The sequence below is a fragment of the Thunnus albacares genome, chromosome 9 (assembly GCF_914725855.1).
Source record: "Thunnus albacares chromosome 9, fThuAlb1.1, whole genome shotgun sequence".
Lineage (NCBI taxonomy): Eukaryota > Metazoa > Chordata > Actinopteri > Scombriformes > Scombridae > Thunnus > Thunnus albacares.
This window is the reverse complement of record NC_058114.1, coordinates 19,629,276-19,655,567: the sequence shown is the minus strand read 5'-3', so window position 1 is coordinate 19,655,567 and position 26,292 is coordinate 19,629,276. Positions and strand designations below refer to the sequence as shown.

The 26,292-nt window shown below is 41.1% G+C and overlaps 2 protein-coding genes across 8 annotated transcripts in view; both read right to left on the bottom strand.

The window, feature by feature from the left end:
• The window catches only part of abl2 (c-abl oncogene 2, non-receptor tyrosine kinase), a 28,101-nt gene extending 12,295 nt beyond the window's left edge, over window positions 1–15,806 (bottom strand). The window contains exons 1-2 of one of the 4 annotated variants that reach the window (XM_044360949.1): window positions 14,852–15,806; window positions 1,173–1,337 (exon numbers count right to left, since the gene is read on the bottom strand). In XM_044360949.1, coding sequence (XP_044216884.1) covers window positions 1,173–1,337; window positions 14,852–15,068 — 382 coding nt within the window. In that variant the 5' untranslated portion in view covers window positions 15,069–15,806. Of the gene's footprint in view, window positions 1–1,172; window positions 1,338–1,671; window positions 1,848–14,851 lie in introns of those variants that run through there. The other 3 variants (XM_044360950.1, XM_044360951.1, XM_044360952.1) reach the window with 3 other exon arrangements.
• Window positions 15,807–16,167: 361 nt separating this feature from the next.
• soat1 (sterol O-acyltransferase 1) lies at window positions 16,168–26,292 on the bottom strand. Of its 4 annotated transcripts, none has more exons than XM_044360953.1 (16): window positions 26,134–26,292; window positions 24,856–25,007; window positions 22,292–22,350; window positions 21,330–21,478; window positions 21,149–21,208; window positions 20,921–21,028; window positions 20,427–20,712; window positions 20,175–20,253; window positions 19,988–20,072; window positions 19,815–19,860; window positions 19,594–19,723; window positions 19,359–19,456; window positions 19,170–19,268; window positions 18,771–18,906; window positions 18,441–18,586; window positions 16,168–18,327 (listed from the first exon to the last, which is right to left on the bottom strand). In XM_044360953.1, the coding sequence occupies exons 2-16, from the start codon at window positions 25,004–25,006 to the stop codon at window positions 18,262–18,264; spliced, it is 1,698 nt and encodes a 565-aa protein (XP_044216888.1). In that variant the 5' UTR covers window position 25,007; window positions 26,134–26,292; the 3' UTR covers window positions 16,168–18,261. The 4 variants fall into 4 exon arrangements, with proteins under 4 accessions (XP_044216888.1, XP_044216889.1, XP_044216890.1 ...); XM_044360954.1 differs by having other exon boundaries at window positions 26,148–26,292; XM_044360955.1 differs by lacking the exons at window positions 24,856–25,007; window positions 26,134–26,292 and adding an exon at window positions 22,937–23,347.

Sequence of the window (26,292 nt, the reverse complement as noted above, 5' to 3'; positions counted from 1 at the left end):
AGACCCGCTAAGACCCTTTCTGTAATCAGCCCCTGCTAGCTGCTCTCATCCACCTGTTATTATTACAGTTGAACGAATTCCATATTAACACTGCATTAGAGGCACGCTGGGGTGTTTCCATGTGACAGAGCAATGAACAGGACAGATAGGAAAAGTGCAGTGGAGCCGGTTGGTGCACATGTGCTTCCATGTGGGCAAGAATCTCAGATTCACTCCATGAGTCAGGGTCTAAACATCATTTCCATCTCAGGCAGCTGCCTTGGAAGTCTTAAAAACGATGGATAATTAACACGCTCTGCCACGTTTAATGTTTTAGATCGGTTGGGGACACAAGCCCGACTGTCTCTGGATAATATTGTGAAGATATTTTAAGCTCATTACTCAGGGGAGTGCTAATTGAGCGGTTAACTGCTGCTGGTTGAGAGAGGAGGTTTGGACAGGAGGGAGTGTGTGTAATAGAGAGGGCAGTAAGAAATACAGGAATTTTAGTCATGTCGTCTGCACAGGTTGGAGGGATTCCCTTGTTACAAGCTTAAATATTATTTTTCAACCTCTGGAGTAGTGGATGATAAAGTATAAAAACCATGTGGCTGACAGGTGGTGTATAAAAAAAAAAAGTGTAGAGTAAAAGAGGGATTTGAGGTGTGTGGGTGAGGGCTGGTGATCCGATACCTGTCGATGTCACGACAGGGTGAAATTATAGTGGCTGTTGGATAAGCTCTATTGATACATTCCTCTGGCATAACTACACAACTACTCATAAAACATTCTTTCCAGGAGTCTCTGACCTGCCAATCACTAGCATGGCCTTGAGGATTTTTACAGATGACTCTCTATATACATAAGGAAATCACTCTCTGCTCTGTTGCGACACATGTCAACAGTCAGTCAACAGGAAGGAGTGGCTGACAATGATCAAGGACATGGAAAGATCTCTACTGAATAACATCACCTAGCCAACCAACAACCTTCGGTGGTGATGCATGCAGAGACTATACTGGGGGGCAAGTCTTTCAAGTTTTGATTTAGCACATGAAACTAAGGCGTGTAATAGGTACACAACATACACATAAATAATAGGTTTGTTTGTGGCCAATTTTAAAAAAAAAATCTACTGTTTTTTAAAAAAAAAATCGGAGTAAAAAAAAGCACAGTTTCATGCCACTGTTTACCTTTAGTTATGCTGAGCGTGTTGTCTCCGCTGGCGACAAAGTCATAAAGTGCAACGAAGAGGTTGGGGTCGCTCTCGGCCGCCCCCAGTAGGTTCTCCTTGGAGCTCCAGCGCACCGCCTCTGTCAGCGCCGCAGAGTCCAAGCCGAATGGCCGGTGGAGAGCTTCTAGTGAGAGAGGAGGAGGCAAGGGTCAGAGAGAGAGAGAGAGAAAAGATCAACAATGAGACTAATAAACAAGCAACATCATTAGCACAGGTCAATGGTGAACATAAGGAATTATAGCCACTATTGCAGACAGGAAAACACAATCTACAGCAAAGCATTGCATAACAACCCTTTGCACAAAGTGATCACTACCAGCTGTCCTGTTCCAATACTGTTTTAAGACAAATAGTACTTGGATTGCAGGCCAGCTTAGTGCATGACCGATAGTCCTTTAAACAAATGGTACAAATCTCATTTTCTATAATCCCAAGAGTCCAGTCCACAGATCGTCTACCTGTTTGTCCAGGCCCAATCGCCTGTCTGACCCCAGTTTGGAGATGACGGCCGCTCAGAGCCGCCCACTCTTCCTCAAAACTGCTGCTTGCCTGCAGGCACCTCAAAAGCATTTCTTTTACCAATCCACTCACTAAAGAGTACTGTTATCACTGGCTACACACACAGAGACCTGCCTTGTCTAGCCCGAGCCAGGTAATATCTGAGGTGGGAGTGTTTTTGCAAGAGTGTATATATGAAGAGCAAGAGGGAGGAGCTACGAACCTGAGATAGGAAAGATTCTCTCTTTACACAGGATGCTGTGATTACCATAGCTACATAACACACAGACACACACACACACACACACAACTGAATGATGAACTAGTACATGCGTAGCATGGAGGCCCGTACTGTACTACACTCAACAGCTGCTGCCAAAGTCACTGCATGTCTGGACAGCTGCTGAGTGAGTGGGAGAGGAGGATGGCGAAATGGAAGGACGGAGAATGGAGAACAAGTTTTGCAATACAAGCTACTTTAAAACAGAAAAGCTAGTACATAGCATGTTTTTTTCTGGCTCAAAATGAAGTGAAAGTGTTTACTCAAATGTGACTTACTGATCCTTATTTTAGATAGATAAAGAGATAGATAAAAACTTTTAACATGTAGCATGTCTGAAGCAGATGCACAAAGACCCAACTCTAAAAGTGACAAAAAAATGACTTCAACTTGCCTTAAATGTACGAGTGTACAATTTGATGCAATCCTACGCAAAGACTATGCAATAAACACTACCTTTATGAATTAGAGTGTCAGAGAGGTGTGTATTCAGCTCTGGTCATTATGCAGGCTGTGGTTTATGGTATAATTGTATTGGACTTTGTTATACTGAAAGATGTTTATGAGTAAAATATTAGACTATTAAATTCTATTTAAATTCTATTAAATATTGACGAGAGGGAAGCAAATAATAACCAGAGGTCGATGGTAAGTACATGAATACATTTGATGTGTGTGTATTATTTTTACAAGTGGCGCATGTATACATTAACACAGATTAGTCATTGTTTTGCATAATAGTGTGGTCATGAATCCTGTAAACTGATTTTAGTTACTGTATACTATAAAATAGTTATTGTTGATAACATGGTTTCAATCAAGTCTTAAGATTTACAAAATCAAATGGGTATTATTATACATATAACACAACATTAAAGCATTTATAAAAACAGCTAAATGTTTTCTTGTCACTTCAAGCAAATATCAATACATTAAAGCAAAAGACAACTGTTAATGGAGGTTAGTTGATCTATAACACAGTCTCTTCCTCCTACAACAATTGTAATGTATTCTATTTACTGTCACACATAACAAATTACTCCTTCTTGTCAGTAATATTAATTATGCTTTTAAAAGATGCACTATGTAAGATTTGACCAGAACTTTCATTTAAAACATTCAACAATTAACTAAAATGATCAACAGAATATGAAGCAATAACAATTTTGATGTTATGTCAAAGACATCTATGTATTGTGTTGCTGAGATATTTACTGAAGTTAGCATGCTAACCAGCTAGCCCCGGCACTGCCCTGAGCAACCAGCAGCAATGGCAGAGATTTTGAGCCAGGCTGAAAGCTGTTGTTAAGTTTTGCTGTAGGATTGTTACTATGTCACTTTATTAAGTTTAATATTTTTCCAGGTGAGAAAGTAACCATTTAGATTCTCAGTATGTGGTCAGTTTATCCAAATAAGACCTGTATGGACATTTGCGCCGAGGTTGTTGGAGATGCTGGCTAGGTGAGACAGCTGATCATCAGCTAAACTCAACTGCATGACCTATGAACTGATCTGTGCAGCTCTTTGGTAATTTACCGCCTGCCCTAATGTCTCTGGCATTTTGATATCTATTTACGCTGTAGCACAGATTCACAACTGAATCTGTGAATCTGTGATTCAGCTGTGAATCTGGGGGGGTGAGCCTGTGCTATCCTGCCCCTTGTTTGTTTGGAGCAGGTGGCTAAATCTTGCGTATTGCACCTTTAATGATAAGCACTTATTAACTAGCTTATCATCTTGCTAAATTGTCTTTTCACCATGAACCACCCTGGTTTGATCCTGTACATGTAAAGGTAAACCATTTGGTAAAGGTAGCCAAGAAAACTCTGCACGGTAGAGGTTCTCTATAAATACTGCAACCCTTGTGGTTTAGTAGCAGTATGATGGATGATGATTAATACCTTAATGCTGATGAGGTAACAACAACATATTGAGTAAGACTACTGCCGTTCTCTCTCTCTCTCATTTTTAAATGATAAAATGTTGAATTGAAAAGTAGTGTAGATAATTGTCAGAGATGATAAAAGACTTATTTCTACTCTACTGTAATGCAGCCTTCAGGAACAGAAAAAGATTACATTTAAGCTATATGATAAGATATCTAGTCTTATATCACAATATTGTTTCATCTCCCAGGTCTAGTAATATAAAACTTGTATGAAACGTTTGAAAGATTGTGATCAGAACATACATTTGGTCACAGAAAAAAAAACCTTTCATCAACAGTACATAATGATTAAGTCTATGAGAATGATGCCAGATTTTCACTCTAATCTTCTGAAACAGCAACAAAAACCATATTAATGAATTGATTTTCCTTAAACCATTCTAGCGTGGTTCACGGAAATGAATGAAAATTATGTCATTGCTCTAAACTTGCAAAGTTACAACCAGCTGATGGGAAATTCATTCAGAATCAAGCATTTTCCACTGTTAGTCTACACCATGTGGCAGCCAGGCACATGCCATGCATACACACACACACACACACACACACACACACACACACACACACACACACACACACACACACACACACACACACGAGAAAGCGATTCATGTTAAAATGAACACTGTGATACACACGATGAAATTACATCCAAAACTAAACATCTTTGTCTTTCCACCATGCCTCCACATCTACACACAGGACTTGCCCACCTTTGTTCTGGACCAGCATGCACTGCAGCGCGGCACTGGCCGTGACCTGGCTTAGCCACAGTTCCCAATACATCTTCTGCCAAAGTCTGGTCCGCTACCAGTCCCAGAATCCAAAGAAACACTGTGGTTTTCTCAATCCTCTGTGCTGACTCCGAGCAGTTGTTAAAAGCTTGACTGTGTCTACTCAGACGACGGAGACTGAAAAGCACAAGTGTACATTCTCCTGGCAGCGAAAACTAAGGAGCACAAGCTAGTTCTCTAAACCATCTCCTTCACTGTGGGAGTACGATCGCTGTATGCAAGGCAATCATAGAGAGAAAGAGAGAGAGAGACGGAGACCCCCCAGACAAAGTATTTACCCACGCTATCCTTGAATTTAACCGCCTTAACTTCTGAAGCTACAGTAAGGACTAGCAGCCTCCTGCTGAGAGCTCCCTACTAGCTTTGATGTGGTTCAAGGGAGTTAAGATTTCCAAGGTCCATCTGGAGAACACAGACATCCATGACTGATATTCTGTGCAGATTAACGCACTGTAAGGGATGGCAAAACGTGGCACAGAGAGGGAGTGAGAAAGGCGTGTGGTGAAGTGGGGGCATGTATATAATAAAGTGGTGGTGGTGGTGGGGGTGGGAAAGGGGGGGGGGGGGGTGTAGGGCAGAGTATATGGTATGAAGGAAAGTTGAGCTCAATCTAATGTGTGTGCATGTGTGTGTGTATATGTGTGGTGTGGGAGTGTGTGAGGCCTGGACCAGTACTGTGGCAAACAGCAGATGGCTGGTCTTGTTCCCCTAGGGGGGTGGGAGAGGTCCTATTGACCCACACGTTTCCTTTGTGTGTGTGTGTGTGTGTGTGTGTGTGTGTATGCGTAAATGCAACTGCATGACTGCAACTGCTGTAGCCAGGCTTAGCCAACTGTCAGAGCTGCTCCTCCTACATAGCTACATATCACATCACTCTCCTCGGGAATGTTTTTAATGAAATAGCGATATTATGCCAAACACATATGTCAAAGGTCTCAATTTGGGGAATCTTAATCTCGGACAAACAGCATGACACAAAAAGAAACCCAATCACTGATTAGTCAAGTACTCCAATGCTCCAAACAAATAACCTAATTACATCAAATTGTTTTCATAGCATGACTCAGTTTCATTAAGTTGATCATATTTGTCAAATCGCTTTTAAATCCCTTTTAAACCAGACAAACAGCAAGATGCTGTTCCGCTTGGCCGAGCTCAAACCTCATGCTCTGAAACGTTTGATTGAGAGAGCAGTTGGCCTGCGTGGGGTATGTCGTGTGCCCGTACGGGTGCCTCAGTGTGTGTGTGTGCTGTGAAGTGTAGCACATGTGCGTTCTGAAGAAACTACCGCTTTGTGTTGAGCGGACCAGAGAGGGTATTTGCAAGTCTGAGGGGCACGCCAAGCTTGCACTCTGTAAGACAGCTGGGACAGAGGTGACCCTGGTCGCGCAGCACACATAAAGTACACACACACACACACACAGGCATAACATGTAGACACACATGCACAAACATCAATGGTGACACTATCTCCTTGGATGTCCCAGGACCCTGCTTCCCTTGCAGCTGTCTGCAGAATTGAATGTTTGTACCTCAGCATGTTTAAAAAGCTTTCACTTCACCAACCAAACAACTTGTGCCAAAGTATTAAACAAGACAATAACATCAGTCACACACCCCAATCAAACACAATACAGATTGTATCTGGAACTCATGGCCAGCGAGGTAAGGGTGTATTTATAGCAGCTGGAGAACAAAACATAGCAGCATGACATCCAGGAATAACTCAGTAGAGCACATAGTGATGGTGGTGCAGAGATAGACGGCTGGCTGCCTGCAGGAAGCCTGAACAAAAACCCGAGACAATGCCACGGATGAGACCCAGACCCACATACACGAGATATTACATAATCCTATAGGACAGGCCAGATTAGATCCTGCAGCAGGTAGAGATGAATAAGGCTCACAGATATTTGCAAACACGAGAGCTTCACTGATGAATCATGTTTCAACAGCTTTTGTCAAACAGTTTCATTCATAAAAAAACAGACATACCGACTGTGATATCATCAGCGGAGAGGTGAGAAGGCATTTTGAGTCATGGATAGCTACAGCGAGAAAATTCAAATTTGGGCAAAGGAGAGGGGTAAAGTCAGGTTTATTAATATAGTGCCAAATCACTGTTATATGACTTTACAATCTGTAAAGTAAACAAAGCCCTAACTTCAGCTTGATTTGGACAAATAAAAACTCCGCAGAAAACTTTATCAGGAAAAAAAATTTCAGGAAGAGCAACAAACATCCAATAAGAGATGCATGTACTGTGAGGATGGTAGTAGAGTTACAATGTAACAGGAAAAACAAGATACCAAAGGTACAAAGTTATAGGAATACAAAATAACAAATTTCAACCAAGATCTGCCGGGTAATAAAGCCAGTAACAGAATTACAATATAGAACACAGGACTTCATGTATAAACAAAAGAGAGTAAAGGGGGATACGGAGGTGGTTTCCCAAAAGGTTGAAAAGCCCTTTAAACGAGCAAACACACTCACTTACTCCTGTTTAAGATGTACTACAATATACCTCTGAACTATGTTCAAAATCACCACCAGTTCATGTGTATTGCATGATTTTTTTGGTTGCAGGGTCACATTTTATAATATTTGACATTTCATAAACTAAATGGTTAAAGTTTGATCAATATTATTGGTTGTTTTATGGAAATGTATGCAAGTTACTTCATATGTTTCTAAGACATCAATAATATCATGATTTGTGAGCAATCCATTTACAGTTTTAGAAGCAGTCTGGAGAATCCATGGCTAGAGTGGAGAGAGAGGAGTCAGTTGTTGTTCATGAGGACTAGACAAAGGACAATAGCCTCATTAATGCCACATCACAAGTGTGTGTGTGGACTGGCTCAGGAAGACATTCCCTTGTTTCTGAGGAAATTATTGTGTTGAAACACGGCGCCTCCGCTTGCTGATATGAGTCTGAAACACCCCATCAGTTCATCTGAACTATTCTATGTACTTTATAATCATGTACATTAGTGGTGTAATGGAACGTAGTTGATCAATGATCCGTACGGATCGCCACCCATGGTTCGGCAGGCATGTGAACCACAGGCTAATTGCAAAATTTAATGTCTCATTGGAGACAAAGTAAACAAACTGCTGTAGCTATAAGTAATGGACAGACTGCGTGTCGCTAACAGGGATTCTGAAGAGCAACGACCAAACCAGCATTTGACATCTGCAGGTATGTTTACATGCTGTTTAATGTGCTGCAGCTAAGCAGCAATTAGCTATCTAGCTGCTAACTGACATTAGCGGTGCACTTTTCCCTGGTGAATCATTCAACAAGCTAAGCTGAAGGATGAGACATGTTCATTATTGTAAGTTATCATCATGTTTTGATGATGTGGACACAGGTTATTGTTTCATTTACTACCATGTTTAAAGGAGGAAGGTATCATGCCTCATATTACCCTTTAATTTAACAATTGAGCATTGAATGTCTTCTATATTTTAAGATTTTGTTTAAACATTAGACATCTTGAACATTGTTTTCATTTAAGACCATGGGCAAAAGTTCCTTGCTTAATGTGTTTTACAGAATAAATGTCCTTTTTTTTCTGATCCGAAAAATGATCCAATCCATGACTCAAAACCGTGATATGATCCGAATCATGGGTTTTGTGATCTGTTGCACCCCTAATGTACGTGTATGTACTTGTCTTGTGTACCATAGTTCACTCACGTACAGACTAGCAGACTCACACGTCTCCTTTAGCCAGACCCCTGCCTGTAACACATCCTGGTGTTGCAAACGTTTCTGAGTAAGTAATTACACAACCACACATGGGCTGTTGCTAGGAATGGCTGTGAATGTTCTCCACTGGGCTCTATCTATATGGCCAACATGTCTGATGCCTACACCAATTAGGGAGTGGACAAACACCAGTCTGAGCCTAAGGGCCAGAGGATCATCGAGGAATGGGGAAGAATGGAGGTCTAACCCATAGATCACTCTGCCCTGCCCTGCCTCTCTGAGGGCCTGTTATGGGTTAATAATGAGCTCTAAGTGCTACCCTCTAGGTGTGCTGGCAACAAAGCTAAGTGCTCCTTTATGTGACAGCAGAGCGGATGATGACTTGAAACAAACTCCTCATTCTCACTGCCGTGGTCTACTTCATATGTATGACTTGAAAAGCTAAAGGCCAATAATATATTTTAACTAGAAAAATTATATTTTTATAGATACAAGACAGAATTAATTTAAAGTCATTCGGCCTCTCTGCTTTGTCAGCTGTTGGATTGTTTTTGGTGCAGAATATAAAATATTATTCAGTCCTTGTGATGTTAAAAAAAAAAAAAAGAAAAGAAAAGAAAAAAGCAAAAACATGCCTTTGGATTGTTAACAAGTATTTCTACTTGAGTGTTGCTCAATCCCCAAGCCAAAAGGAAAGCCTATGTTTCTGTCCAACAGTAGCAATACATTCACACAAAAGTACACTCAATGGAAAGCTGACATAACTGAAGTAGATGCCAGAGCACTGTCCTCACTGTGGATCTGCCCGATCTTGTCAAATACACCACCCAATGCGGATGATGTAAAATGTCTAACTGAGGTGTGTGTTTATGTTAACAAATCTGCACAGGTAAAGAGGTGTGTTCGCCACAGCGGCTCTCCCCAAAGCCAAAAAAAGGACACTCTCTTTGTTGCCGCCTCCGTGATTTTCCTCGTTCTTTCCAGTGAGGGTTTACAGAAGAACCCTTCGGCTAATCTCGATGTCTGAACAGCTAATCTGTGTGTGGTGTGGTTAAACTGTAGGGTGTAGGTTTAAGTTTGTTTACAGTGACTCAGTTGAAGCCATCGACTGGAGCCTGAACGGAAAATTTTACTTCCCCCCCGTGCTAGTAGTGGTCAGATAGATGGGGTGCCAAACTAGCCAATCGGAGCGACCAAATTCATTGTAAATGCCATCCCATCTCTCATTTTTATGGTTTCTCTGTTAATCATACACATACTCATACATAAAATTCACATTGGGTGTGTATTTACCTAAGGTAGTGATAATATAAAACACAACAGCAGCAGCAGTTAGTAATTGATTAAAATGAATTAACTGAAGCTGAAAAGTAACCTGCGATCCTCCACAGAGCAAATCACTAGAAGTCATGTAAAATCAACTTCTGTCTGTCTCTTCTCAGGATAATCACATGCATCAGACGAGATATTTGAGGACAGACGTGCCAGAGGGCATCCAGATTAAGGTTTTCTGACTGACTGGTCAGCTGGTGGGTGATTACAGTGAAGGAGAGGGACGTGCTGGATAATCCTCAGGAAGAGCTGCAGTACATTACAACTTCACTGACACGGATGGGAAAGAAAGGAATGGAGTGTGTGCGAATGTGGATATGCATGTGCATGCATGGTGTGAGTGCCTACAGTAAGTGTGTGTCGAAGTGTGCATTTCCAGCCAAGTCTCCAGCCTGCAACCCAGAAGATAAGCAGCAGTGATAATGCCAGCAACAGAGGACTGATCCTGGAAGCGAATCAATGCTTAACAGGCTTGGAACCGGGACTTCCCCCTTCCTACCACATATCTAATTTTTTCCCTGCTGCACCATCACATCTGAAGAGTGAAACTGCTATATAACCACTACAAGAATTTGGCTAGACCTCACCCCAAAGTTTAAAACATTTGGTGTTCTTAAGCTGACAGATGCATGGGATGGTTTCACCATCTGCACAGCCAACCACTCACTGTTCTGATTAATCCTCACTCTTTAATGATATAAGCTACAACAGAATCGAGGCCAAGGAATAAAAACTAGGGCTGTGGTTTTGGGAACTAAATAAGGTTGGGTGATGGCAGATGCAAAGGCTTAAGGCCGCAACTGGGAGTCGGGGTACAGGAGGACACAGTCACAAGGACGTAAACTTTGTTTTAAAGAAAAAAAAAAAAAAAGCTAAATCAACTCTTGGAATGTTGATTTTTAGATATCTCCAGCAAATAATTTGTTGAGTTCCTCAAAAAATAATTTACATGCAACTTAAATGACATATTCTGTCATGACGCATTAGGAAATATTGGGCATTTTACTGATATTTAACGGCATACTCCTCTAAAATAGATTTGGAACTGAAGTCCATTGCAACAGCCAGAGTTGAACAGAGAGGAGAGTTCTAGACAGGCAGAGCAGGTCAAATGCAGAGGCTGAGAGCAGAGGCTAAGAGGCTGGGGGATAGAGAGACTTGGCAGTCAGTGGTAGTACAAGCTTGGGATGAGGTTAAAGGCACAGAAAGGCATAAATAATTTAACACACAACCATTACAGATTGTACAACGGTACATGCCCTCTTCAGACAAAAAGACCCTTGTGTTAAAACACAACATCTGCGACAGAAACACTTTATGCTCCTACAAACATGCCCATCACCTCACAACTTTTTGCCACCACTGAGACTGTCAGTCCATCAGTTTTGCCCTCATTTCTAGACAGTTTCACCAAGAGGAGGTGTGGCCATGGCGCCTCCTAGTGGTTCATGGCAGTCACTAGGACTGACTAACTAGTTTTTTTATCAACATATCATCTTTATTCGAGGATATTATCTTTTAAAGCCTATTAAAATCTCACCCATAGCCAACGAAGTGTCTGAAACCTGATTTTTTTTCCCCCCCTGATAGAGTTGTGGCTGCTGTGTGACTTATCCTGGTGGTTGGGGTTTTAGCACATCAAGTCCAAAGAAAAGTGGATTTGTCTCTAATCTAATTTCACCCGTGATGCAAATCAGCTTAGGTCCTCGGATCCTGGATCCAGGCATCTCTTTTTTTCTCCTGGGCGGAATTAACAGCGCTGCATTTTAGGCACAGCTGGCTCAACATTCACTATCAGTACCACTGCCAAAAAATATTCCAATCCACTCATCTGCCCCAATTCCTATGATCTATTTAGAGTAAAAATAGACTTGCCTATCGCTTTGTTGATTATATTAAAAGAACCAGTTATTTATACTGTCAATACGCCAATCAGGCCAACACGTCCATATTTTTTTACAAGCCTGAAAAGGGTTTCATTTAAGAAAAGCAAAATATAAGACATGTGGTAAAGTGACAAATCCTGAAACATAATAAACTGTAGCGCAACCGTGCAGCGCATGGAAATCCCATTAATGAGGCTGATTTCTCAGCAGATTCACCGCTCTCTGTCAATTCAATAGCAAAGGACTCTCCTCACTGCAGTGTATGTATCAGATGAACCCACTGCAGAGATGGAGGTCTCTGAACACCTGACAGGGCTAAAGTGGGTGGAACTATCAATATGTTGCAGCCACTGATTCACCAATACTTCTAGAGGTGGATGTCTGGCCAGGCTCCCTTTGAATCAGCACAGGGGCGGTCTCTGCGGCCCGTCTGTCCTTGTTTTTAGCTCAGAGTTTTCTAGCTGACCTGTCTGTCTGGTGGGGTGAACACTGTCTTGATGGGGGTCAGGGATGTTAAATTAGTCATGAGCTGAGGGGAACTGCTGCACACCTGACTAGGAGACAAGAGTTGGTTCACCTGGCTTGTCTAGAGTAGAAAAAGCAAGATGAATAATTTGCTACCACTGTGGAGAGAGACATGAAGGGAAAGGAAAGGTAGAGGTCACTGGGCCAGCGTGCAGTTCAGGGGCCGCCTTTTTACACCAATCCCTGCCTGCCTCTTGAATGTCCCCCTACCGCGACTCACTGGTTTCAGGGACACCAATAGAAAGTCTAACGGAAGCATGTGTACAAATTACCCATGATATTCACAGAACAGACAGGCTGCAACACATAGGCATGAGTTCAACAGACAAAGGCGCATTCCTCATAGACTTGAACCTTTCAATTACACCCCAAGAAGGCACCAATTACCGCTGCATGACATTACTTTGCCAAGGTTAAGAAGTATACTAGTCTGCTATGAAGTGGTTATGAAGCTTAATTAATAAAACCTCTTCAACATGCTGATCTCTGAGAGTTTTCAAAAGGAAGGACATTAGTCTGCTTATGAAAACAGGAACCCTGATAAATACTAACACCCACACTAACATTAAATCCGCTGTCAAACCAACACCTCACGCCACCAGGCTGACTCATAACTATTTTATGCATCCGCTTTTGTACTTCCTTTTATTGCTGTTGACACTGAATTTCCCTGGATCAATAAAGTTTATCTTATCTTTGCTTCCTCTTGACGAGACCTGGTCACATGATGCAATTGTCAAATTAAAAATCAAATCCATCCACAACTGATTAACAAATAATGAGATACATTTTTAGATTAGCCCTAATGAACACAGACTTCCTGACAAACAAAATAGCCTCCTTGAAAGAACAACCCAGATTTCACCCACAAAGATGTGTAAGATAATACATCATTATCACATAAATGGTCTACCAAGGAAAAAAGGCACTTTGATAGTCAGTGGAAGACTGAGTGCACAGTCCCGAGCCTCATCACTTAAGGGTCTTTGTTCTATTATTGTGTGCTTTGAGGAGTAGCAGTCTCTCTGCAGAGTGGCAGTATGACTGAATCCTGGCTGCTATAAAAAGGCCACTCCTGCCCCGGCATCGGAGAGAACAGAACAGTGCCGACAGTGAGTGGTGCTGCACTTAGTAGGTCTGTCTGTCTGTGTGTGTACTTCCAAGCTGAGGAGGGTTACTTTTGAGATCTGACAGCCAGGAACTAAAAATGCTTTCCATTCTCAAAAGCTCACACCTTCCGCGTGTCCTTGCTCACTGCAAATGGAGTGAGGAAATTAGGTACTGGACATCAGCGGAAATCGGGCAAGCTACGCCAGTACTTTTACATTAATGCAACACATGAAGTGTGAAGTGAGCATCCACTGGAGGACACACATGAGAGAAGAACAAACAACAAAACATCCCACCTAGTTTACACTCAGCGTGTACGTTCAGGCTGAGCAGTGGATGTCACAAATAACCTTCTCAAGGAACAGTAGATAGACGTTTTTTGATTTCCTTATAATATGTATAAAATGATTAAGAAAAACACTATTTGAATAAAATGCACTGCTATGATGATGATATTACACACGCCACCTAGTACGCATCATGTCATCTCCATTACTCATAAGACCAGAACAGCCAGTGAGGAAATCTGCCTAAGGGAAGAAGGCTGGGAGGCAGGAGGAAGGCCATCTAAAGCATTGAGGAGTTCCTGCTGGGCTATTTCTCCACAATTCAAAGAAGGGAGAGATACTATCAGACCTGCGCTGTTCTCCACGGCTCACAGAGCAGATAACAAATATTGATACACAGCTATTGCTCTGAGGCAGGGGCATGGGTGCAGGGAGCTTTGACGAGTGGGGTGACTGTTGTTTTGTAGGTGTCATTTCCCCAAGTATTCTTCATGTAATGTATGAATCACCTATTGAACTCACTGATGTTCCGTGCAAGAGGGTAGACGTTAAGACATTAAAATATAATCACCTAAGAGTAGCTTTAAACTTTGATGTTTGATGCGTGAGCGTAATCATACAATGACAGAAGGTGACTTTAATTATTCACATAAGATTTCCCACTGGATCAAACTGTGCAGTCAGACTGCTGAGTGTGTTGTAACAGTAGACTTTCTGAGACAGAGGATGTAAGTGAGCATGTGAAAACCACTAGGTATTGTAATGTGAGCCTGTGGTGGCTGCTATAGTGAGTTAATGGAGTGGAATTGCTACTCAACCTCCGGAGGCAAGAATCACTGTTTACCAAATCAAACTTAACTAGCTAACCTCTAGTCATGGCTCACAGGCAATGCACAGATTACACTTCCTCAAAAACACTGCCTCTCCTTTTGAGACCATTAGGTCACATGCAGCACATGCATATCCTCCAACCTAACTATACTGGTGTAAAATCTGAGTGATCTAGTTATCCATCTTCTGAATAAACTGCCTCTTGTCTGCATACTCAAGACAATAGACAAATTAACACACAGTAAAATGGATGAGAAATGAGACGCTAATGTTGGTTGGCATGGCTAACAGTTATTTCCGCTAACGCGTCGTTGTCAAACTAGCATGGACTCGGTTAGCAGTTGCTAATCAGCAGAAAACAAATATCAAAGTAAAAAGCGGACTCCTTCATCGTCACCCACACCCTCTTTAAATAATGTATGTCGTTACCTGAATGCTGCGTGAATATGTTAATCGCTGGATCGGGCACGTTGACCGCAGCTGTCCTGCCTGGCGGTGTCCCGGTGCTACTGCCGGGTTCCCGGGGTCTCCTCCCGGCGCCGCTCCCCCGGTTCCCCTTCCCTTGGTGCGGTTGGGACGCGTGGGGCTGTGGTGGCTGGAGCCCGGTCGATGTGCCCTCACCGACGCGGCCTACCTGCTGTCCCATCCCGGTAGTTTGGTATAAAGGACGTTTGGGACGAAGCGAGCAAACCCCCCTGCGCACCTCTGCTTGGCTCACATTCCCCCCAAGCTGGAGCAGCCTGGCCCGAATAGTCTTCCTCAATCTCCCCCCCTCCCCTCCTCTTCTTCACCGAGCTAACGTTAACGAGCCCGTGTTAGCTCGCTTGGCTAGCCCGTTAGCTACCGTTAGCAGCTATCAAGTGAAACCCACCCACCCTGCCTTAAACAATAAAATCGCAACCCCGGCGTGTGACAGCGATTGTCTCTCCTCTGGTGACACAGGTGGTATCCGAGAAGAAATTGGCGGTACGCGACAAGCGAGAGTCGGACAAATCTGGACGTTTTCAGAAACGTTTTGCCGTTGTCCGGCCGCTGCGCGCCCCCTCTGACGCCGCCATCTTTACCGCAGAGTAGGAGATGTGTTGCACAAGGCGGGGGGCTCTCCCTCCGCGATCCCCTGTCACCGTCCTCCACCTCTCCGGTACCAACACTAACCGGGTCCCAACAACTCCCACGCACCGGGTTCCTACGGGCGAGGGGCCCGTATGGACTGTCTGGCACCGGACTGCACAATTGTGTAAAATGTCACTGTCAGCTATTGTTTTGTCAGGCGAATACAAAGTAGTAATGCAAAATAATGAGTGCTTCAGTTGGTTTAATTAACTTGTATGTACTATAACAAAATGATATGGCATTTAAAGCTATGTAATTATATTAAAAAATATCAAACTAACGTACAGAAATGGATTAAAGTCCTTCACAGACATATACGAGACAGGGATATGAATCTAATGAGGAACTGTGAAATCCACATGTATGATAATATGACTGCAATTTATAAGAGACTATAGGAAAAATGTACTGTAATAATTAAAAACAAAACTACTGATTTCTTGACTACAAACTATACACATATCAACAGACATAAGCAGGAGTATCTAGCAGTGCAAAAAAATCAAAGTTGTTGCAATAAAAATAAGTTTATATCTGAATTTGTATGTATCTATTTCAGTACCACTTGATGGCCCAGTGACCATTTATTATACAGTATATAACACATCCATTAGAAAGTTGAACAGAAGAGGTAAAAGGAACATATGTGAGTTTTTTTTAATTCTTAATAATTCATATACATTGATTTGCCTTAAGGAATGTATCAGACATTTCTGTCCATCTGAAAATAGATCAACATACTGATTTGCAAAACTGTCACCTGAAACAAAGAGCAATAACAGGCCAGAAAAAAACTATTAACCACAATAAACAAACGTAAGACAGTCAGTAAGTAGGTAAACTCTGCTCCCAAAAATAAACATCTTATCTAAATAAGCTGCAATTCTCCAGCTTGGCTCTTATTTACTGCTATAAATATTATCCTCAATAACAGAATCTCAGATGCATAATGTAAGACTACAACTTCAGTCAAATGTGGAGTTCTCAAATGAAGTGCAAGCAATTTGTGATAAATGCCACAGGGCATTCCAATATTTCTAATATTGTCTTTATATATTAAAAAAAATAAGTTGCTGGTACTTGTGTGTGTCAATTTTCTTTGTGAAGGACTCAGGAAGCCTCTCCAGCTCCTGGCCACAAATTCCAGCCAAAATGAGCTTAGAAAGATCAAAACTAAAACTGTTAATACAGTGCCATCTTGTGGTCAAACATTTTTTAGACATGCAGAGTTTTGCATTGCTGGTTTTTAAACTTTGTATTGTGCATCTCATTATTCACAAGCATAAATACAGTCTCCCTGCATTGAAATCTGTCATAATTGGCAACATTAATTGTGCAATGATTTCCTCAAAATAATACAAATATGTTCACACATTTTTCAAGACCACAGGAACTAAAAGCACACTGAGCATATTCAATTCCTTATTTCATTAGCTTGTCATGGAAATGACTGTTCTGTACAATGTGTACCTGTCTGACCAAACAACACAACAGTGTCTCATTGAATGTACTCCATATCTGACTAAGCAAACTGAAGCCCTTAGTGCTAATCAAGTATCATCACCATCTTTGTGTTATAACATTCCCGCAGCCAGCTGCAACAGTAACAGTAGTAGTTATTCTGTAGTGATTTCACCTTACTGAAATCACTGTACCTAACTCTCAACATGAACAAAATAAAACATCATGTAGATTTACAAGAAACTTTCTGAGTGACGCTAGATGTATGTTTAAACCAGATCAACTGAAATATTTGAATAATCAAGAACACATTCAGCAGTCACAGAATATATTAACTCCATACAGCATCTCTTTTTTGTTTAACACTTTCTTTTATGGAGTCCAGCGTTAGTCTGCTCATGAGTTGTAATGACTGCCTGCCTTTCCAACTTGAAAAACTAGACATTACATTTGATTTAACAATTAACCTTCAAGTTCCTGGGAATTGGGGAATCATAAGAGTTCAGGCGTACCCCGGCGATCTGTAAAAGCTCTGTGCCTGAAACAGCACAGTTACAGATTTACTATAAAATAATTTCCTATGTCTGTGTATTGACGCAACCTTCATGGTCTGCTTCAAAAAAAGCCAGCACCGCAATCTTGAAGTTATAATACAGCAAAGCCACAGTCTCTAATAGATTTATACAGTGGCCTTTTTCCAAAATAAATCTTATTGGCAGTAAAAATAAATAATTTTGAATGTCTTTTCAAACAACATAATGAATGTCCTTTACAATAGTGATTGTTAACCTTGTTAAATATTCACCATTACTGCATATGTGGACAATGTTTGTCTTGCGTAATATTTGTTTTTAGCTGCCCTATCATGATTGCCACTATCATATTGGCACAAGGAGTAGTTTCACAGTTGATCAAGGCTAAAGGATTGGGAATACATCTGCAAAATAAATAGTACATAAAAGTAAAAGAGCTCACATGTGGTTTTATGTGAACTTGTAATTTTGTTGTGGGTTTGTTTTTGAAAACGTAAAACGGATAAGTAAGGCATCATTGTGACTAAGCCGTTAGAGTAAAGAACATTTTGGCAAATTCTTATTGAACTTCTTCCTCTATACATTCATACAAAGACTCAGTCGTGACCTTAGTGCAATAAAAATAAAATAAACATGAAAGATCAAAAGTTATGACAGTAACAGAAAGGCTGGTCAAACGGACACTGATCAGTGATGATCCTCAGCAGCAGTCCTAATGTAGATCACAGCCTATCAGTCCGCCATCAAGCCTCTCTGACAGCTCCAGGAACGAGGCTTCAGTAACTCTAGGAAGGAAGGCTGAAACAAAAACACCACCAGCTGAGTTACACTGTATCCATGGAGATAAAATACATCATGCTTTTTGGGGCAACATGTCAGTAGACTACACAAAACAATGCTGCAGGTGTTACCTCCTTCAAGGGGCAGTAGCGCTGGGCATACCACTCCTGAGAGTACAGACAGATAATGACCCCCTGACCCAGGAAGAGGGATGTCCACATGATTATGTTCCAGATGGGACCTTTCCTTTGGTCATGCAGAATGAAGTTGAACATCACTGAGAAGACGAAGAACGAAGCATGATAAAAAGATAATGCATGGAAACATAAACTGACCAGGTTTTTGTGTGTTTCATGACACAGACAAGAGATACTATTAGGTTTAGCTGAATTATCAAGCAATCAGTCTGGATTGTCAATATACTTAAAAATAGAAAGGTGCATAGAGGTCTTTTCTCTTACTTCCAAAGCACATAAACAGGCAGAAGAGGACAGGATAGAAGAAGCCAAAGCAGATCGCAAGAATGTACTCGTGGACGACTGCTGACACTGTAAACACAAACAGCATGGCTGCCGGTCTGAAACGCTTCTGAGACATCTGGAATGACAACAGTCAAGACAACAGACAAGTCAAAACACCAGTGGCATACAGGTTTAATCTGATCCATGTATTTTTACACTAGCAACAACTGGCAAAAACGTGTACATGACATTTTTAAAATGGATTTTCACACTGATGTCATAATTTATGGTATCATTAAAAACAAGTCAATTTAAAAACAATCACTATGAACATTATAACAAAGAATGCTGCTGCTGTGGTTTTAAATATTGAGCTGTACCAATAGCAGAACCACTCACCCACAGGAAGTCCCGGTACACGTAGTAATACAGCCAGTCATGGACCACGACATTCCAAGTGCGATAATAATTGGCAAAAGATGTTGAATTCCACCAATCCTGTGATGTGTAGTCAAAAAAAGTTAATTTGGGTATACAACACACACAGGAACTTCATTTAAAGAGAGAGAGAGAGCAGAAGTACGGCACCTTGTAAAACATCCTATCAGCAAAACAAAGCATCTCAGCAAATGCATTGAGCCAACAGTGGAGGAAGGCAAAGAAACCCAAGAAGAGAACCAACACTCCTGCGAATAAAAGAAAAAAAAAGAGGAAAATTTGTCACAAAAAAGTGGCAAAATAAAGCATGAAAAACAAGTGTAATTCAGGAGTGTATGAGAGTATATTTGTTGATAAAGGTCTGCAAATTAGTGGCTGATCTCACCTGGCAGGATGGAGTTGAATACACAGAGAACCATGGCCCTCAGGTCAAACAACTGCAGACTGATGCTGCGGAACTGGGGGATGCAGAGCCGCACAAACACGTAATAGGCATAAAACAGACAGCCTAGTACCTGTGGGGCAAAAAACGGTTGGACTGGTCAGAAAATTGGACTGATATCTTTTGTGAGCAGTTGTAGGTAGGTATATGAAAGCGATTGGTACCTGTAGTAACTTTGTTGCCACATAGCCCCATCTGATCACTGGGTTCCTGGATTAAGCGAGAAACAAGATTTAATCAATCATAAGGGCTACTTTATGCAAGAATAGTGTTGTTTTTCAGTTGTCAAGACAAATTCAAAAATGACTTTCGAGAAATGATAAGAGGGTCTGTTTACCTGGGGTACTTATCTCTGTAGATAAGTGTGGGTGCAAACAAGAAGTAGAGATACTGAGAAACCTGAGGGACCGCTGGGCCAGGACCTGTAGATGACAGGAGAGACTGCTTATCAATCAGTAGACAAACACAAATAAAATGATAGCAGAGAAACATACAAAACATGTTGTAGCTGGCAAGTTACTTACTGGTCTTGTCTTTAGACCAGGTCAGGAATCTTGGTACGTTCTCCCTCACAAAGGAGTGGGCTTTCATCATTAGACGCACCTGGAATTTGAAAAATAATCAAAATTGACACAGAGGCTATTACAATTTTTGCTACAGAGTCCATTCAAGAGGGGAGGGTTGTTTATTGAGTATATTTCAAAGAGGTATAATACAAAACAACTATGGACATGGCTGCACTGATCAACTCAAAAGCAGCTTTACTGGTCATCTACCTGTTCCAGGATGACGATGAAGCAGGATGCAGGAGGCAAACTGTTGGTCACCACTATATATGTGGGCAGGAATCCCAGACCCAGAGCTTGGTAGAGTAGGAATACAGAGCCAAACAGAAAACTGTACAGTCTGGGGTGACTATAGGAGCCAGATTGGGTCTGTGACCACAGGTAGAACAGGGTGTAGGGAACCAATAACACTGAAATAAACATGCAGATCCATGTAGACACCACCAGGGGAAACTGTCCAAATGCATAGACCAGCAGGTTGAAATCCAGCACCAGCCTGAGGCGAAAGGACATAAAGCAGAGATGAGAAATCCGAAGGCTCTGCTCAGGATTTTCTTAGCAAGTTCACACAAGTAATATCAGTTTACTGTATTTATTCCATTAATAAAAGCAAAAAAAACCCAGAACTGACATGATTGCAATTGTTTCAAGTTAATTGACTCAGCAGACAAGGAGACATAAATCATAGTAGTCCTATATATTACCTGCCTTCATCAATGAAATCTACCACAAATGTACTGAGGATAAAGAGAATGAGGAGAGCAATAAACATGTGGTAGATAGTCCTGATGTGGTTCACCTCAAACAGCTCACTGTGGGCAAACAGACAGTAGTGATTAGAATCTGTACAGCTACACTGACACCAACAAACAATTTTCAGGCAGCAGAAATTTCAACAAAGTGCACTGTTTCACATCAAAGTGTCAGCTTACTCTAGGAGGGACCTGCGGCTAACAAACTGCTTTCCCTGGCCATGAGGAGGCCGAAAATGCCTGAAAGAACAAAAGGTGAAATCAGTGATCTTTTTTTTTTTGGTGAGAGAGAGACAGAAGGGAAATGAGATGCACATGTGTGAAAATAGATATTTGTGCTCATGTGGCTACAAATCAGTACCTGAGTTTGGTCCTCTCTTTGTCTGACAGTGGTGGTGAAAAGACAGCAGGGATAGGTGCGGGCTCCAGGCTAGCCGATTCCTCAATAAGACTGTCCATGAAGTCATTGACCTGGTTGTCAAACTGACGCATCAGGTCAGTCTTTAGGTACTGAGTAATAGCAAAAGACACAGGAAGAGTTGTCATTCACAGTCTGAAAATGCTTTAACAAATGTGGAATATTTTTAATTTGGGTCAATTAATGATGTTCCTTCTATATATAAAGGTGTTGTGGAACTTTTCACTGAACTCCTGAAGAAAGAGGAGTTCTGGTTTAAAAAAAAAAAAAAAAAAAGATTTTCTCAAGTGTTCACGTGTCCTTGAGACACCCACTAAACCCACTTCCGCAGTCATCAAGGGTTTCTCTAGTTGAGAGCATCAGGTAATTAGCTACATGGAGGTGTCATAACCCCGAAAATGTTCTCAAAGTTGAAACACATCAACCATTTACAGGAAATGGGTGTGTGGATTTCCTGCAATACAGACCCCTTGCGCACACAAGAAGTTCTTGCATTGGAGAGTAAATGTGTAGAATTGTTAACTGTATTGTGAATTTGTATATCTGTTAACAGTCAACACCAAGCTAAAGTTTTTTCATGCCAACAGCAGCTCTGTGTTATCATTATAATGGCACCAACTGTATCATTTAACGCTGTAATTTGTGAACATGCTGTAGCCTACAGGCATTGCTTGCAGTGATGTGCAACTGCTCATTTAACCACCAGGAAGTCTGAACGTGTCATTTGTAAGGTTATTTACTTATTTAAATCATCATGTTCCACAGGGAGAAAGCATATATATTCGATAGAGGAAACCTAAAATCACTCCAATTTAACATAGTTTTCCTTGTTGAAGGCTGTTTGAAGGGACCCATTCTAACACCCAGGTTGAACTTTTTCCAACCCAAATTATAGACTTACTAACCTCTGCTTTCCTCTTCAGTTGTAGCTTTTTGCTGATCACATGTTCCACTTCAATTTTTCCTGAAATTGAAAAGAGAATACACAAGGCTGAGCATAAGATGAAATAAACATTGTCAATATGTTGATTTACAAGTGGAAACTTTCATTATTAAAATAAAGCTCAGTGCTTTAGACACATCCAAACTAAAAATGGAGCCCCTTAGGTTGCCAGGTTACGCTGTTAAAAGGAAATTTGATCCGGTAAATGTAAATATCAATTCATGCCATGTCAAATATTTCCATAAAGGAAAACAAAGATAACCTACAACTGGATATCTGTAGGGTGTTTGAGAAGAAAAAAAGCATAGTAAGTAAAATCACTCAAATGGTTTTTATTCTTAACATACAATTTATGTTTAATAACACACATAGCCCCATACTAAAGACTATTTTGATATTAAAATATTCAACAGTAATTGACATATTTGACAGGGTACAAATAGTTGAGTACAGTAGATTTCAGATGCGTTGCTGTATAACTGGAATAGTTTGTGAAATAGTACAAGTCAGAGTTGCAAAACCAGTATTGCAATATACAAAACAAGAAACACGTCAAGTCAAATTTATTTATAAAAACAACCCACGTTGACCAAAGTGCTGTACAGACCAGAGCAGAAGTGTTATTCCCTCAACGCAGCAAAAGAAAGCTGCGATTACTTGATGCAGCCTGGCGAGAATTAACGTCAACTTTCACTTAAGCATCATGTCGTCCCACTAACAGCTTATCCGTGTCTAGTCAACTTTACCTCTAATCACGCTTGAATAAGCTTGCAGAGCGCGAAGAAAAATAAGCAGACATAAACAGTCGATCGTCGAAAAGTGTCGGAAAAAGAAAGTTCTTCTCCGCAGCGGAGCAAACCTGCTAATGAATCGATATGAAGAATATGAAAAGGTGTCATCACCAAAAAGGACAATACTGCCACAATTAACAAGGCGAGGGACAAAATTTGTGACAGATTAAATCGTCAATTATCATGTCATGATTTCAGTGCGCACGCAGCACCAGCCCCAGACGGGCAATACTGGTGCCGCAGCCGCTTGTCATGGGAGTAAAGTACAAAAAAATAGTTGTTTTAAAATATTTTTCCAAATGTTGTCATGTATGAAGAGACCCAAAATGAACACTGTAAACGGACTATTTGATTACTTATGGGCGGATTATTTAAACAGTATAAATTTTGTGTATAGGAATGATTCTGTCCTGAGCTTTTTGATCTATGCAAGCAGCTGATCATTGCAACCGTGATCAATATAAGCGCTTTCCACTGTATAAATTTAAACACAGCAGAAGGTCATGGTTTGGACTTTATTTAATTTTCTTTTTGTCTCCACAGCTTGAATAAAATGAGTGAATGAATGAATAAATAACTCCAATACAACTTTGCTACACTTTTTATTTCTTAAATCATAAATGCTAAGTTTTTCAATAAAAGGGTTCACTCCAAAACAAAGGTGACCATAAATGAAATGGGGATTAACTGAAATAGGTATTTTTGTAAAAGTCCATCACAGTTCTTCCATCTTTTGTGTCTGAACACAGACATGACAAAAGTGATGCCAGCAGGAACAGACACTTGACGGAACCGTCTTTTAAGAGTCTGTTTCCGCCTGTCAGACATTTTGTGACATGCAGCTAAATTAAGCTTGACAGTTAGCCTCCTGTATAAGTTGCCATGGTTACTGAGTGGGGATTCATATAAGCCACAGTGATGGAACAGGACTCTCACTTAAATTAGCAAGGCTTATTGGTACAAGCCAGACTTTTCCTTTATCCAGCTTGATGGAATACCCCTCTGGTAGCTAAAAATCACAAATACAAGAAACACCGACATAAACAACAAGGCACACAGCTCGTAGGCACAAATAGACAACACATGGGCAGAGGCACAAGCCAAAAATCCTATGACAGTGTCTAGAAAGTAGTATCTAGTATTCATTTTTGAACTGACAAGCTCAGCAGCATTAACTGCTTGTAGTAGAGGTTACTGAGATTATTAGACTAATGAGGAACAAGTTCAGTTGTTGAGGTCAATCACATGAACCGTGACAAGCAGCTGTAGCGCTCCACCCATTTAGTACAATGTCAACAAAGTCAAACAGTAAAACATTAACCTCACACTATTTATGTCAATAAATGACATTTTATTGACATATATACACCCTGTTGTTCAACAGCATTTCAGACTGGTGTTTCACATGATGAGTTCACTGACCATTATTTCTGCTCTGTGTCCCTGTTATGAGACAGTGAACAGCAGTGGTCAATTTGAGAAGTGAGCAGTCTCTAACTTGTTCTCTACCTCGGCTTACCACACTAACCGTATCAGAGGTCATATTAATATTGCTTAAGAGGAACACAAGACAAAATCTCAATGAGTAATATTAACAGGAAAATTACTGAAAATAAAAAAGGGATGGTGAGAGTAGGGTGAGTCAACCTGCACATTGTCTTTCAAAATTCTCAGTAATAAGAGGTCATACGTCTCCTTCCTTGGACCTGCTGATAAAAAGTTCAGACTTTCTTACCATTGCTGGTTACGTGGCTGTCTCCATTGCCTTGCTGGTGTTCTCCTGGGCTACACTCCCCATCCAAAGAGCTATCCAAATCAGGGAAGGGGGGCATCTTAGGAAGGGCTCGGCAGCGGGACCGTAGTACGCTGTCATCTCCACTCTCCATCCTAAAGAAAAAGAATACTTAAAGGACAGGTTCACAATTTTTTTAAGACTGTCTTAAAACAATAGTCAGGTGCACAAATCAACATTGAAATAGGTTTTTCTTGCCATAACCATTCATCCTGTTCATACTGACCATTAGAAGACCCCTTCTAATAATGCACTTACAATGTAAGTGATGGAGGCCAAAATCCACAAGCCTCTTCCTGTGCTGAAGTTTCAGCCGTCCAAATCAGTCAAATCAATGAGATATCTTTCAATGTTTCACTCTTTTTCATGCCAAAGTTCCTCTTTTTGTTAGTATACTTCCACCACAGCTCAACAGGGAAACACTGTCCGCGGAAATACAAAGAGGAGATTTTATGCTAAAAAGACTGTAAATGTGGCAGATATCCACTTGATATGATTAACTCAGACCGCTGAAGCCTCATATAAGCCTCAGATAAACTTTTAAATGCATTTCTGTGACTGTGTGGACACACTGTGGATTTTGGCCCCCATCACTTACATTGAAAGCACAATTGAAAGGGATCTTTTTAATAGCCAATATGAACAGCAGGAGTGATAACAGCGAACCTATTTCAGTGTTAATATGGGCACCTGACTGTTGTTTTAAGACAGACTTGAAAATGAGTGAACTTATCTTTTAAGCTACAGAACTAAACACTGGTACCACTACCAAACCAATTTGTATTGAGGACACATAAAGAGGAAGCTTCACGTTAGCAAGGACATCAATATTATGGATAAGCATGATGAGGATCTTGACTGACAGACAAAGCAAGCCCAGTTGACAATCAAATCAGTCTCACATGACGCGGACACGCAACAGATAGATGGCTAGTTAGCTCCCGTCAGCTGATATTAACAGTCAGTGCGACAGACAGCGACCAGTTAGTGAGCTAACTAGACAAGCTATTGAGCTAAACAGCCAGCTGGCATGTTGATAATGTGATGCTAATAATACTTTACTGTAATGCCTCTGCCTTGTAGTATTGCGGCTACTAGCACTGGCTGAGAGCTAGTCAAATTAGCCAACTTGTTGACGTCTATCGTTAGCCACGGAACAGGTTCACAGAAATGTTCGCCATGGGGGAAAAAAAAGGAAATAGAAAAATGCTCTCTACTGACCTCTGGATACTTACACGTTGGTTTACCCGCCGGTTCCCTCTTACAAAAATGACCTCCGACGTTGCCGAGTACAAACTCAGATATGTGACTCCTTCAATCACAACAATCTGGGCTGCCGCTCACCTTCCCCATTGTATCAACAGTGAGGAGATGATGACC

Excerpts from the sequence above, each read along its gene's own strand:
- soat1 (XM_044360953.1), bottom strand. The coding sequence starts at position 25,006 with ATGGAGAGTGGAGATGACAGCGTACTACGGTCCCGCTGCCGAGCCCTT. Across the intron at positions 20,713-20,920 it reads GATTTCATTGATGAAGGCAG|GCTGGTGCTGGATTTCAACC; the intron begins GTAATATATAGG and ends CTTTCGCCTCAG. Across the intron at positions 19,269-19,358 it reads CTGATAGGATGTTTTACAAG|GATTGGTGGAATTCAACATC; the intron begins GTGCCGTACTTC and ends TACACATCACAG.